The sequence below is a fragment of the Saccharomycodes ludwigii genome, chromosome II, assembly GCF_020623625.1.
Source record: "Saccharomycodes ludwigii strain NBRC 1722 chromosome II, whole genome shotgun sequence".
NCBI lineage: Eukaryota > Fungi > Ascomycota > Saccharomycetes > Saccharomycodales > Saccharomycodaceae > Saccharomycodes > Saccharomycodes ludwigii.
The window spans coordinates 772,191-786,298 of NC_060201.1; the positions used below are offsets into that span (position 1 = coordinate 772,191).

Sequence of the window (14,108 nt, forward strand, 5' to 3'; positions counted from 1 at the left end):
CCATGAAGAACTTTCTTATTTATTTGCATTCACTTTTGTATGTCCTGCTTGATAAAAAAAAATAATCGAATTAATATACATTTCCCATTTCAAGGGAACCCTCCCCCCCATCGTTAAAGGAAAAGCAAAAGAAAAAGGAATCAGGAAAGAATAAAATACGTCAATATATATATATATAATATGAATTTATCATCAATATTGGGTGGCACTTCTTTATCCCAAATAATTTCATTGGAAACAAGCACACAAAAACGGACAGATGATAATAATAACACTTTAGCAAATGACAAAACTTATCTAAATATTTGCTTTAAAACAGGAATATCGGAATTAGACAATAAATTAATGAACTATTCATGTACTGAAGGTACTACTATTAACTCCATTGATAAAGTTCTATATAATAATGGAATTTATGAAATTTATGGGCCCCCTGGTATAGGAAAAAGTACCATAGGTTATAATATAATGAAGAATTATACCAAATTTTTTGCTGAAACTGGTGCGACCAATAGTACTAGTACTAATAGTGGTACTACTAATGATTTTAATATGCTATGGATCGATACTATAAAAATATCTCCCACTTTTCCTTTCCAATCGAATATTAGAGATAATAACCGTAAGAATAATTGTGTCCTTAATATGAACTTTGACGGAGGAAAGAATGAGACAAAAATAGAAGATAACGACGATACAATACCGTATTTTGATAAAATCAGATTGATTTCAATATCCCAAATACTAATGTTTTTCATGAGTCAAAATAGTTCCAAGAATACTGAAAATAACACTAAAAGATACAACGTCATCATAATTGATGGATTTTCAAAATTGGTAAATAAATATTTGAATTCTCTGGCATTTAAATATAATGTCAATGTTGCATCAACTTCAAATAATAACGCTAATAGCAATAATGTGAGTTTACATAAATTAAAAGTTGATTTATTGCAATTGATATTTATAAACATGTTGGAATATTGTAATTCTACCACCATTTCCAAGAATAATACCATCAATAGTGGATGCAGAATTATATTATTGGACGATGTAAAAAACACAACCTTTAACTTTCAAATAACAATGGATGATATAAATAATAGCATCAATAAGAACGAAGTAATAGGAAATACAAATAATTTTTTGGTTACTGGATCTTTCTCTTCTAATTATGCTTCTTCTATCACAAATAATAGTTGTATGTTATTAAAAAGTGAATTAGAGGCTAATGTGGGTATGGGGATCTTTGAAAATAAATGGAACAGATTTATTAAATTGAGAATAGGACTTTATTATGGAAATAATAGTCCATGCGATTCTAATACGTCAAATTCTAATGAAAGAAGTGTTTACTGTATTATCAAATCTTCGAATTTTCATTTACAAAATAATAATAATAACAGTAGTAACGGCGGACATATTGTCACCACTACTAATGTCACCAATAATAATGATTGCATTTTTTCATTCAAGTATCCTAAAAATTACTTTAGAGACAATTTTATGGTGAGAGAATCTTGTATACAAGCAGAAGAGAAAACTGTGATTGAAAGGGATAGCAATAGCAATATTGGAAAGAGTCCTGTTGGCACGGAAAAATTGGGTAATAATTCTGATATGAAGGATGATATTACCGGTAAAATTATTAATGAAAGCAACGCAAATACTAAACTTTCTTTGTTTATTCACCAACAAGAAAATATTGAGGATGAATCATTAGTAATAGAAGAAAGTCAAATATGACTATTGAAAAAAAAACAAAAAAAAAAAAACAAAAATAAAGGTTATTTTATTTTTAATTTTATTCTTATAATGAAAGTAGTTTTTCAAATTATTGTTGATAAGGTTCAATAAAGAATTGAAAAAAAACTACAAAATAGAAACACGTATCATAACCAGGATTTAAAGGGGAGAAGGGATGAAATAAACTTTTTAGTTTATTTGTATACTGAAATTAAAAAGTAATGGTTTATAAAGTGAAAAAAGCAAAAAAAAACATTTATATTTTATTAGAAGATCGCTTTGTTTTTAATTGGCATAGGTTTTTATAGACACTTTAAGGACAATATAATATATATTTATATGTATAATTTGATACCAATAAATGTGTGTTATGAGGTGTAATTTGAGGGGGGTTTCAGTACCTTAATTTAAATTTTATTAATTTATTTATTTATTTATTTATTTTTTTTTTTTTTCCCATATTGCAATGTAAATCAAAATTTTAAAATAAAGAAATTCACCCTTTATAATTTAGCGATTTTTGTTAAAAGTTGAGCTATATTAAATGAACTTTGTCCGCAATAATGTGACCTTTTTTTTAACCTTGTGTATAATTCATACATTAAAGATTATGAACCATTTTTAAAATTCAATTAGAAACAAACGACCAAACAACCACCTTTATTATTTTAGTGTATGTTTTTTTTATTGTTATTTTCAAGCCAAGAGAAAAATTAAAAATTAAAGAAAAAAAAAACGTTTTAAAAATATGTGGTGCGGCTGTGCCACAAAAGCAACTTCTAAATTTAATCAAATAAATAATAAAAAGAATGTCAATTATTTATTTATTTTTTTAAAAAATAATAAACCATAAAATGCACAATATATCACTTTTTATATATAAATATATATTTTTGCTCCTTTAAAGTAGTTTAAAATAAAAATAAAATTATGAGAGTTATAATAGTGAAGAAAATAAATGTTTAAATATTTGCATATATGTATATATATAATATATAAGGAAGACAATTAAATCATTATTAATTAGTTTTAATCTTCCCCCTCCTCCACCCCCCCATATCTTCTCTTTATGAACTTTAATAAAAAATCAGAATAAACCAAAAATAAAAAAAAAAAAAAAAAAAAATTAAGGAATCAAATCCATAGCTTTAATAAAACCAATTATCTTCTATATACTATCGTTAAAATAATGAAATTTAATACTTTACTATATTCAATCATATTTGCTTCTTCCGGTGTTTTGGGTAGTTATTATTCCAACACTACTTCTGTAGTGACAGAATACAATATTGTTAGTAGCTTCGTCACCTATTGTCCAGAAGCTACTACAATTAATTTTAACGACAAAACGTATGTTATCACTTCGCCTACCACTTTAACTATAACAGATTGTCCATGTACTATCCCAAAAACTACTACTTTACATTCTTCTACATCAGAAACAACCTGTTCCACAACTGTTACTTCTGAAACTATTACTTCTAGATCTATAAAACAAAAAACTACTTTCTCATATACCTCAACCATTCCATGGCACTCAACTCTAAACAATGAATCTACCACTATTTGTTCATCTTTCACCCTTTCGACTGTACCTCCATATTATCCAACTAGTAAGGAATTAACTGTACCTCATACTTCTATTGTTAAGCCATCGTCTGTTAAATCCACTCCTTCTCCTTATTACCCAACTGGTAAGGAATTAACCGTATCTCATACTTCTACTGTTAAGCCATCGTCTGTTAAATCCACTCCTTCTCCATATTATCCAACAAGCAAGGAATTAACCGTACCTCATAATTCTACTGTTAAACCATCGTCTGTTAAATCTACTCCTTCTCCATATTATCCAACTAGTAAGGAATTAACCGTATCTCATACTTCTACTGTTAAGCCATCGTCTGTTAAATCCACTCCTTCTCCATATTATCCAACAAGTAAGGAATTAACCGTACCTCATAATTCTACTGTTAAGCCATCGTCTGTTAAATCTACTCCTTCTCCATATTATCCAACTAGTAAGGAATTAACTGTACCTCATACTTCTATTGTTAAGCCATCGTCTGTTAAATCCACTCCTTCTCCTTATTACCCAACTAGTAAGGAATTAACCGTACCTCATAATTCTACTGTTAAGCCATCGTCTGTTAAATCTACTCCTTCTCCATATTATCCAACTAGTAAGGAATTAACCGTACCTCATAATTCTATTGTTAAGCCATCGTCTGTTAAATCCACTCCTTCTCCTTATTACCCAACTAGTAAGGAATTAACCGTACCTCATAATTCTACTGTTAAGCCATCGTCTGTTAAATCCACTCCTTCTCCATATTATCCAACTAGTAAGGAATTAACCGTATCTCATACTTCTACTGTTAAGCCATCATCTGTCAAATCCACCTCTGTTCCGTATTATTCAACTAACACTAGAGTTAAATTCCCTCATAATTCCACGGCTAGACCATCGTTTGTTAAGTCCACCCCTTCTCCATATTATCCAATATCTACAACCAATGCAACACATGCAAAAATTTGTACTCTAGCTACCAGTATCGAAGTAGTTTCTCAAGTAATTACTTACTGTCCAAGTGCTACCACTTTTATTACTAATGGCGGCATTTATACAGTCACTGGTCCAACATACTTAACGATCACTGATTGTCCATGTACCATTGAACATGTTTTTAATACTACTACCAGTGATGGTCATACTACTTCTTATAGTAGTCAAGGTACTATTGGCCATGAGTTTGTTACTTCTTACGGCACCCAGGGTATTGCTTCTAGTTTCGAGCTTTCTCCTAAAACAGAAGATGTTCCCACTTATGCTGGAGCTATTAAGAACCAGGATACACGTATGATTTCAATTGTCGGTATATTCGCTATTATCAGTTCCTTTTTAGTTTAAAAAAAAAAAAAAATACAAAATTAACATTATTTTTTTGTTATACTTTTTGTCTGTCAGTTATTGAACCTTCATCTCTCCTTCAGTTCTTTTATTGTTATTATTTAACTCTCCACTTCTCCTTCTTTCTCTTTTTTTTTTTTTTTTCCCTTTTTCTTTCCCTGTTTTTAAAGATCTAGTAATTAATATAATAATATCGTTATTTTATATATTTTTATAATGTAATACTATGTTTTTTTTTTTTACCTAATCCAAATTTAGACAATAAAATACTGCAACGTACAAAATACCAAAGATGACAAACTCTTAGTATGGCTCTGCTACTGCTAGTTACAAAGAACCCAGCACATAACCTAGCGTTATTATTAGTTTAAAAGGATGTTTTTGTTTAACTATAATTTTTAAATAAATACAAATAGACAATATACATATATACGATAAAAAAAAAAGAAGAGGGAAAAAAAAAAAAAAAAAAAAAAAAAAAAAATTAAAAGTTAATACATTTGTTTTGCCTTATCCAGCTACTTCTCTATTCCTTTGTATTGGCAGTATATATTAAAATATATGGTGTTCTTGAATCATTACCACATTTTAAAACATCAATCTTTGTAATTTCGTTAACCTTGTCATCGTCAATAGTATACCATTTACTAGTTTGTTGGTTCAAAATATCACAAGTGTAATGTCCGGAAGATGGGCTACTACCATGATGATAGACTACACCTGTTAGTTTATAAGTTTTCATGTTATTCAATGAAGTGCTTTGGGATACACATTGTGCTGGTATTTCCAAGTCTAAATCAAATGTAATTTTTTTATTGATTTTTTTAATATAGCCATTATACTCATTGTAATTTCTTAATTCGTTTTTGCTATTATCTTCGCTAGGAGAAACAAATCTAAATCTTTTCAATTGAATCAATAAAACTTGTGGTAATTTGTCAATAAATGTTTGTTTCTTGGCCTTATCATTGCTATTATAGTTCAAATATTCAACTTGGTTGAAAGTCAAAAATGCTTGTTCTAAAGTATTAACTTCTTCTGAACTAATATCTAATTGAATAGTTTGAAAGGGATCCAAGGTTATCGACTGAGGTTCTTTCTTATTAGTTAAGTTGTCTAAAACAGATCTAAATTGACCACCAAAAATAATTGATATTGGCGATGGTTCCACTTCAGTAGTTCTCTTTGTTGCAGTTTTACCCTTTTTCCCCTTGGCACTTTCATGCCACTCACCATTTTCATTACTATTTCCTACAACGCTATTACTGCTTTCGCCAACCATGATCAAATGATCCTCGATTAATTTCTTGAACTGAACTGTGGACTGTTCCAAGTAACGTGATTTTTTGTACTTAGCACAATTTACTAAGAAAACATGTTTCAAATAAGCATCACTAGTGGTGTTTATTAAGGTCATAATATCATTTTCCCCCAAGTCAGTAATGCAACCGATCATTTCCTCATGCAATTGATCTAAAAACTGTGTCAAAAATTCTTCTGCATCCTCTTGCTGACCCCACTTTAAAGATTTAAATTTAGGTAATTTATTCAATACCTTATAAAAATCATCAGGTTTCACTGCATCTGCAGCAGCGTCTTCATTGTCAGAAGTTGTAGTAAATTTTCCAAAAAATTCAATTAAAGCAGCCAACAATGGTGTAACTACCGATCTAATGGTACTTTTGGTTTGTAATAAATTTAACAATTCAATGAATGGGGTACAATACATCAAAACTTGCAAGATAGAACTCATAAAACAAATGTTTGCTGTGTTAACAATACCGCGTGGCTCAATGTTTTTCAGAATTGAATCAGATGATGTGAGGTTCTTTAATGTATAAGGAAGAAAGTCTTCATCAAACATGGTTCTTAAACAAACTACCCCTAACAATTCCTGTGTCTTGTTACTTGGTGGCACATATGGTGTAGAAGATGGTCTTTTGTGGGGGGCTGGGATGACACTACTGCTGCTACTACTACTACTGCTATTACTACTACTATTATTATTATTATCTTCTGATGGTGTTTTGGTGGTAGAAGTAGTTGGTGTAGATGTAGCATTAACACTAGTGGTGTTAGAGGATGGACTATAAGAAGGTGATTGAGTAGTACCACTTTTCTTTAAGTCTTTAGTCTTTGTAGAGGCAGTTGCAAGCTTGGAATTATTTAATGATTTAGATGCTAACGCAGCCCAATTCATAGGAGCAGTAGCAACAGGCTTAAATTCCTTTTCTTTTTCTTTTTCTTTTTCTTTTTCTTTTTCTTTTTCTCCATTTTGTTTTGTTGTCGATTTCTGCTCATTTTTGCTTAAAACAGTGGAATTAGTAGCAATAGCAGTTGTGGAACTATCATTTTTTGTTTGTTCTTTTTCCGCTTTTTTAAGTGGTTCTTTCATTTCCGATTTAGTTTCAGGAATGCTAACAGAATCTGTCTTATGCTTCATTATTGTCTTTTTCTCCTCATCCTTATTTAATTTTTTAGTAATAGTTTCCTTTTTTTCCATTGGTTCCTTCAATTTCTCAATTTTTTTTACGTTTTCGACATCCGTATTGTTAGTAGTATTATGGCCATTAACCATAATATTAGATGCATCTGTGCCAACAGTCTTGATATCATTGCTTGGGGAATTGGGAGTAGTGGTTTTGGTAGAACTTTTAATATCCTCGGATGGAGAACTGGTGATAACGACAGCAGAAGTATTAGTAATACCATTTCCGACCTTCTTTTTTTCCACCTCGGCACTTTGGATTGCTTCTAATCTCTCGGATATATCCTGAGGAATTATCTTTGGGGCTTGGTTCAAAGTTTTTTCTCTTAATAAATTTCTCTTCAATTTTCCTACATAAAAATCATCTTCAGTAGAATTGATGAAAAAAGGAAATTCAAATTTCAAAGCACCATCTGAGTTGTTATTGAATTGAAACTTATTCTTTAAATATTCTTTCTTATGAGTCAAAGTGGAAGTACTATTACTATTGTTGGTGTTGTTGTTACCAATATTAGCGCCATTGCTATTATTAGAAGCGCTAATATTATTTAAATGGATATTCCCAGCACTACTGCTAACATTCATAGAAATCGCTGGGTTCATTGGACTACCCATACCACTTATATTACCAATGGTACTAGCGTTATTGGTACTGTTAGTTACACTATTTGCACTATGCATTAATTGCTGGTATTGTGCTTGTATTTGCATTTGGAGATGTTGTTGTTGATGATGATTTTGGGGAATCATCATATGTTGTTGATATGGGTTCTGTTGAGGGGTGTATAAATACATAACAGGTTGTTGTGGATTATGATGATTGTTGTTGTTATTAATATTGGTATTGCCATGCGTGTTGTGATTATGATTATGAGTGTTGTTGCTATTGTTATTGTTGTTATTGTTGTTGTTGTTGTTGTTGTTGTTGTTATTATTGTTGTTGTTGTTGTGTTGTTGTTGGTATCCTTGTGGAGGAGGTGGCTGTTGATAAGGATAGTTTTGTTGCATACCTGGATATCCGCTTATTTGAGGATATCCAATACTAGATGGTGGCAATGGAGGGCCCATAATTTGTTGTTTTTATAGATATATACATATATCTAGATATTTGAGATTTTATTATCAGTATATGATCTCTTTCTATTTACTTGTCCTATTAAGAGAAGTGATAAAAGAATGAAAAAGAAGAAGAAGAAGAAAAAAAAAAAAAATTTTTTTTTGTTGATTTCCAAAAAAATTAAAAAATTAAAAAATTAAAAAATTAAAAAATTAAAAAAAAAGTGTAATTATCCGATACAATCCGATAGTTGTCCGTAAACACCCAGACACCACTCTTAGACTTGCGTGAAGGGGGCCTCGTTGTTATACAATTATATTACATTGTAATCTTAACCATTCGTCTATGTTTGTAACTTGAATTATATAACAACTTTGTTTTATTTTGGTAAAATACCTCAATACACGATTCTCTTCTAATAACGAATCACCAATTTTTTCATCACTGTTCTGTAATAGCATTGCACTAGCTAATAAATGCGGACACATTAATAAGCCACTTGTGTATTTATCTTTATGACTACTATATTGGAATTTCCCAAAATAATCTTTACCATGCTCATTCAACCTATCCTTGTGATGGTTATAAATTACTACCAAATCCTTTTTAAGATTAACAGTGTTTAATTTCTGTTGAAACTTCCCATTGAATTCATTACACGAACAATACCAATTAGGCAAATCTGTAAATACTATGGATGTGTTTTTCTTGTTCTTTAAATTTCCATCGCTATCATTTTGATTACAATCATCACTATCTTCTTTTATTATTATTCGAAACATGACCTTTTCCTTATTAACGTTGCATAACGTCAAAGATTTATTAATCTCTTCATCATTTTTATTGTCTAAGTTCAATATATATATAAATAAATTATTAGATTCTAGTATAGAGATTGCCTTAATAAAAAGATCAGGCTCAAATAAATTATAACAAAAACCCAAAATATTTTCATTTAATTTTAATTCATTCCTGCTATTATCTTTGGAGACCATTTGGTGTAATACCCTACTGTAGTTGATATATTCTCTAGTTAAATATGACATGTATGTATGTATAGGTTTATATTTACTGTAGTATTTTACTTTTTTTTTTCGTTTTTTTTTTTTTTTCTTTTGTTGTTTTGTCTTTTGCGTTCTAATCAAATATATGTATGGATATGTTTTTGCTATACAAATTAGAGGAAATTGTATGCAAATTGTAATAACGAACTATTAAAAAAAAGAAAAAAATAAAATAAAATAAAATAAAATAGAATAAAATAAAAGGAAAAAGAATTAATCCATTTGAATAAAAAACAACTTTTAAAAAAACATCAAGAATAATATAAATCTTCAAGATACTAATAATAAAATAATAAAACAGACTAATATGTTAAATCAAGCTATGGATAACAATATTATTATTGTTGTTTCTTATCTTTATTTGTGCTTAGAATTTATATACATTTTACAAGCTTCTCCCCATAGTCTGATCCCGTTCTCAATTTCATCACTTTCCAAATAACTGCAACTTAATCTAACACTGTTTTTACCCCAACCTTCTTTGTTTTCATCGCCATAGACTTCAAAATCATTACCATTAGCCAATAAAACACCAAATTCATATTTACATATTTCGCATATTTCTTTACAGTTGTACTCATCAGGTAATACACACCAGGAAAAATACCCACCCAATTGTTTATTATATAAAGTTCCCGGTGGCAAGTACTTTAATATTGATTTATACATCACATCACATCTTTCGCTATATGTGCGTTTTAAATTCTGTAATATATTTTGAAAATCACCATTTGTAATTAAAGTGCCGATTATATTTGCGTTCAATTGAGATGGAGATCCACCGCTATGATTAGCGCCACCTTTAGACAAACATGTTGCTAATAAGGATGTTGCAGTTTCTTGGTATCCACAACGTAACCCTGGTGCAATTAGTTTGGAAAAAGTACAATTACTAATAGAATTTCCAAAAGTGGAGTTTTTCTGGTGATTCTGGATCGTCAATCGATCTAAATGAACAATTCTAGGTGGTATTTTTGTAGCATCAGTATCATAATTCAACATATCATATACGTCATCACTTATAATTAACATATCATATTTACGTGCGATCTCTATTAATTTTATTCTTGTTTCAGTTGAATATGTTGAACCACTAGGGTTAGAGAAAGTGGGTATCAAATACATTATGTATTTATATATGTGTTTTTGTTGATCAGAAGCAATTTTTGTACCCCTATGGTTGGCATTATTATTATTGTTGTTGTTGTTGTCAACTCCTTGGGATTCCAAAATTTCCAATTTATTCAACAATTTTTTAAAATCAATGCTACTACCACCTTCCGTTTCCTTAATACTACATAATTTCCCAGAATAACCTGCATCAACAAATATATCATTGATTAAGAAATAAGTAGGTGAGATAATGAAAACTTGTTTGGTATATATTGGGCAGGCAGTCAATTCTAGGATATTGAGAATGCCATAACTTGCACCGTTAGTTAAATTAATAAATTCAGGGTTAGTAAGACTAGTGTTATGGTAAAAGGAATTAATCAGATCAGTAATATTTGATCTAACCCACTTGGAACCTAAATCTGAACCATAATTTAAAGGATGTAAATTATCTGGATCTTTATCGAAGGGTCTTTCTTTGGGAGTTAATAATTCTGTTGTTGCTTTAATTATTTCTTTGTTGGGTAATAAAGTTAATGATGGATGACCAACATAGAAGTTGTATTTATAGATTATCTTTTTAGTGGTCATATTATTAGAGAATATATTTATTTCTTTTGAGGGGGGGGGTGATTTAATTATTAGAACAGAAGAATTCATTGATAACATTTTAATATTCTTCTTCTTTTTATATAATCATTTTTTTTTTTCTTTCTTGGATTAATTTTAACCAAGCAAGCCCGAACAAAATGGAAACAGAATTGGGGGAAAAAAAAAAAAAAAGCGTCTTCGCTGTGACTTTCCTTTAAAAGATAGAAAAACACAGAAATTGCCGCTGAGATAAAACAAAATAAACATCGTTATCTCAATAAATTATCTATCCATTTAATTTAAATCTTCTCAAAACGTTATTCAATTTATTTCCATCATCTAAATTATTCCTACTCAAATGTTGCAACACTTTAATACAATCACTAAAATCTAATCTATTTCTAATACTATTTTTATCATCATCACAATTAACTTCAAAATCACTTAGAAACTTATTGAATATCTCCAGCTTCCTGCTTAATCCAATACTTGGTTGTAACATAATCATACTTAACAAAAAAGTACAACTTGATGGGTTTTTCACATCAATATTCCTATTTTTATATATAAAACTTAACATTATTTCCACTGGCAAATTACCCACACTTTTAGTTAAGTACGGAAAATCAAAACAACTTAATTTAAATCCACTGTCATAAAAAACATTGTCAATCCTTAACAAGAAAATCTTCCATTTTTCTCTAAATGAAGTGTGTTCATTTTTTAAAAAAGCAGAGCATTCTACATAATTTTTATTCATAATAAACGCATATCTGTCTTTACTATTGTTGTGATCATAAGGAAATTGTTCTTCATATTTAATTAATAATGATTTTAAAAACTTGTAATCTTTACTCTTAACCATTAGATCACTAATTTTACAATATATCTCTTTCTTATCTATTAATGGATAACTTTTGTTTATACAATACCTTGTATATAAATATTTTATTCCTTGAGGGTGTGCACTATAAATGCAATAATTTACTAAAAATCTTAATGCACCAATAGATGGTTCAAAACCGTCATGCTGAGCACATGTGGCTCGCAGCAATTGTATTGCCTTGTTTGGATCCGAATCATATATGCATAATGAGTATAATTTGCGTTCTATGTTTTCAGGAAGTAAATTTCTTATTGATGGATTAGTTTTGGTATTCCACTGCTTAAGTAATGCTGTTGTTGATGGTAGCTTTAGGATGTTTTTTAATGGCATGAATAGTTTTCTTTGGTGCACCTGGTTTTAATTTTAATTTTAGTTTTAGTTTTAAATTTCAGCTTTTTTTTCTTTTTTTGTTGTTTTTAACTTTTTGATTTACAAATGAAAAAAAAAAAAAAAAAAAAAAAAAAAATAAGTTCCTTTTACATTTGTATCCGATACTATTTCGGACAACAAACTATAATAATATTTTATTTTTATTTTTTATTTTTATTTGTAAATCTTCGTAAATTTACAAATGATCTTTTTTTTTTTTTTTTTTTTTTTCATTGAATCGTCCTTTTTTTAATAATATGCCACACACCAAAATAAATAACTAAAACTATACAGTTATCCACGTCCACCAGCGATAAAAAATGTTCAGGAGTACTTTACTACGTACATCTAAACAAACTTTACTGTTTTCAACAAAAATAAGAACCCCAACTTCTTTTGCCCATATCAAATCTGCCGCGTTTCCCCTACAATCATTAAAAAACAATGACTATAACCTTGCTATAATTCCCTTCAAACGTTTTAATTCCACTTCGTCTTCATCATCTGCTATCACTAAAGAAACCGCATCTGAGATTACAACTCAATTACCCTCATTTTCCGAATCTGTTACAGATTCTATTGCTTCTGCTGCTGCTTCCCCTGTTTCCGGTAATCTTGGGGATGTTATCACAACTGTCGGCGAAGCATCTTCTCATATTGGCTACTTGAGTAGTATTGGTATGGCTAACAATTGGTACTGGCCACCAGATTTACTTCAGCATCTTATGGAATACGTGCACGTTTATCTAGGTTTACCATGGTGGGGTACCATTGTTGTTACTGCCATTACAGTCAGAGTCTTACTATTCCCATTATATGTTAAATCATCAGATACTACTGCTAAAAATTCCCAAATTAAACCCCAATTGGACAAAATCAATAAAGAATTATTTAATTCCTCTGATATGATTGAATCCCAAAAAATTGCCTTGAAAAGGAAAAAATTATTACAAGAAAATGGTATAAAAATGAGATGGTTAGCTGCTCCAATGATTCAGGTACCAGTAGCAATTGGCTTTTTTTCTGGTTTAAGACAAATGTGTAACTATCCAGTTGACGGTTTCACCAATCAAGGTCTAGCTTGGTTTACTGATTTAAGTGCTGCTGATCCTTATTTGGGCTTACAAGTCATCACTGCTTCCGTTTTTATTGGGTTTACCAGACTGGGTGGTGAAACTGGTGCTCAGCAATTTTCACCTCAATTGAAAAAAGTCTTTACTATCTTACCCCTATTGAGTATCCCCGCAACCATGAACTTAGGTGCTGGTGTTGTTTTATACTTTGCTGTTAATGGTTTTTTTTCTGTTTTGCAATCCTTAGTTTTAAGAAATGAATGGTGCAGAAAAAAACTAGGTATTTCTAAAATTGTTATTCATAATAACACCGGTGGTGATGCTGACGAGAAAAAGAGCATTCTACAGAGTTTCAAAGATAACATTAATAAAGCTAAAGAACAAGCCGAGAAAAGAGCTGAAATGAAAAATAAAGAAATTGAAAAGCAAGAAAAGTTTAAAGAAAAAAGGGCTAGTAGTCAAATTAAGATTATTCGTAGATCTGACTTGAAAAAGAAATAGTAAAACACATGTATTATATATTTATAACATTTGTTTAAAAGAAAGAAAGAAAGAAAAAAAAAAAAAAAAAAAAAAAAAATATCATGTATATATATCATCATTTCTATTTTTATTTTTATTTTCATTTTTTGCCTAACCAACAAGAAATCATCTAACTATTCAATCTTAAAATTGATAATAATAATAATAATAGTAATAAAAAAAAAAAAAAAAAAAAAAAACATTTTACCTTATAATATGCAAATTTTGAACCTAATATTATTATAGCATATAAATATATACATTTATTTCTTTTTTTTTTTTTTTTTTAGA

At 29.5% G+C, this 14,108-nt stretch overlaps 7 protein-coding genes across 7 annotated transcripts; 3 read left to right on the forward strand and 4 right to left on the reverse strand.

Annotated features, from left to right (window-relative positions):
* Nucleotides 1–180: 180 nt before the first annotated feature.
* Nucleotides 181–1,746, forward strand: RAD55 (putative DNA-dependent ATPase RAD55; the record flags this gene model as incomplete). Its single annotated transcript, XM_046080456.1, has 1 exon — nucleotides 181–1,746. The coding sequence occupies one exon, from the start codon at nucleotides 181–183 to the stop codon at nucleotides 1,744–1,746; it is 1,566 nt and encodes a 521-aa protein (XP_045935780.1).
* A 1,189-nt stretch (nucleotides 1,747–2,935) lies between these two features.
* Nucleotides 2,936–4,654, forward strand: SCDLUD_001631 (uncharacterized protein; the record flags this gene model as incomplete). The annotated part of the gene is made up of 1 exon (XM_046080457.1): nucleotides 2,936–4,654. The coding sequence occupies one exon, from the start codon at nucleotides 2,936–2,938 to the stop codon at nucleotides 4,652–4,654; it is 1,719 nt and encodes a 572-aa protein (XP_045935781.1).
* Nucleotides 4,655–5,180: 526 nt separating this feature from the next.
* On the reverse strand, nucleotides 5,181–8,210 carry UBP3 (mRNA-binding ubiquitin-specific protease UBP3; the record flags this gene model as incomplete). Its single annotated transcript, XM_046080458.1, has 1 exon — nucleotides 5,181–8,210. The coding sequence occupies one exon, from the start codon at nucleotides 8,208–8,210 to the stop codon at nucleotides 5,181–5,183; it is 3,030 nt and encodes a 1,009-aa protein (XP_045935782.1).
* Nucleotides 8,211–8,504: 294 nt separating this feature from the next.
* On the reverse strand, nucleotides 8,505–9,245 carry SHU2 (Shu2p; the record flags this gene model as incomplete). The annotated part of the gene is made up of 1 exon (XM_046080459.1): nucleotides 8,505–9,245. The coding sequence occupies one exon, from the start codon at nucleotides 9,243–9,245 to the stop codon at nucleotides 8,505–8,507; it is 741 nt and encodes a 246-aa protein (XP_045935783.1).
* Nucleotides 9,246–9,620: 375 nt separating this feature from the next.
* SCDLUD_001634 (2-aminoadipate transaminase) lies at nucleotides 9,621–11,045 on the reverse strand (the record flags this gene model as incomplete). Its single annotated transcript, XM_046080460.1, has 1 exon — nucleotides 9,621–11,045. One exon carries the CDS (start codon nucleotides 11,043–11,045, stop codon nucleotides 9,621–9,623), a length of 1,425 nt encoding a protein of 474 aa, XP_045935784.1.
* A 208-nt stretch (nucleotides 11,046–11,253) lies between these two features.
* Nucleotides 11,254–12,183, reverse strand: PET122 (Pet122p; the record flags this gene model as incomplete). Its single annotated transcript, XM_046080461.1, has 1 exon — nucleotides 11,254–12,183. The coding sequence occupies one exon, from the start codon at nucleotides 12,181–12,183 to the stop codon at nucleotides 11,254–11,256; it is 930 nt and encodes a 309-aa protein (XP_045935785.1).
* Nucleotides 12,184–12,542: 359 nt separating this feature from the next.
* OXA1 (membrane insertase OXA1) lies at nucleotides 12,543–13,796 on the forward strand (the record flags this gene model as incomplete). Its single annotated transcript, XM_046080462.1, has 1 exon — nucleotides 12,543–13,796. The coding sequence occupies one exon, from the start codon at nucleotides 12,543–12,545 to the stop codon at nucleotides 13,794–13,796; it is 1,254 nt and encodes a 417-aa protein (XP_045935786.1).
* Nucleotides 13,797–14,108: the final 312 nt, after the last annotated feature.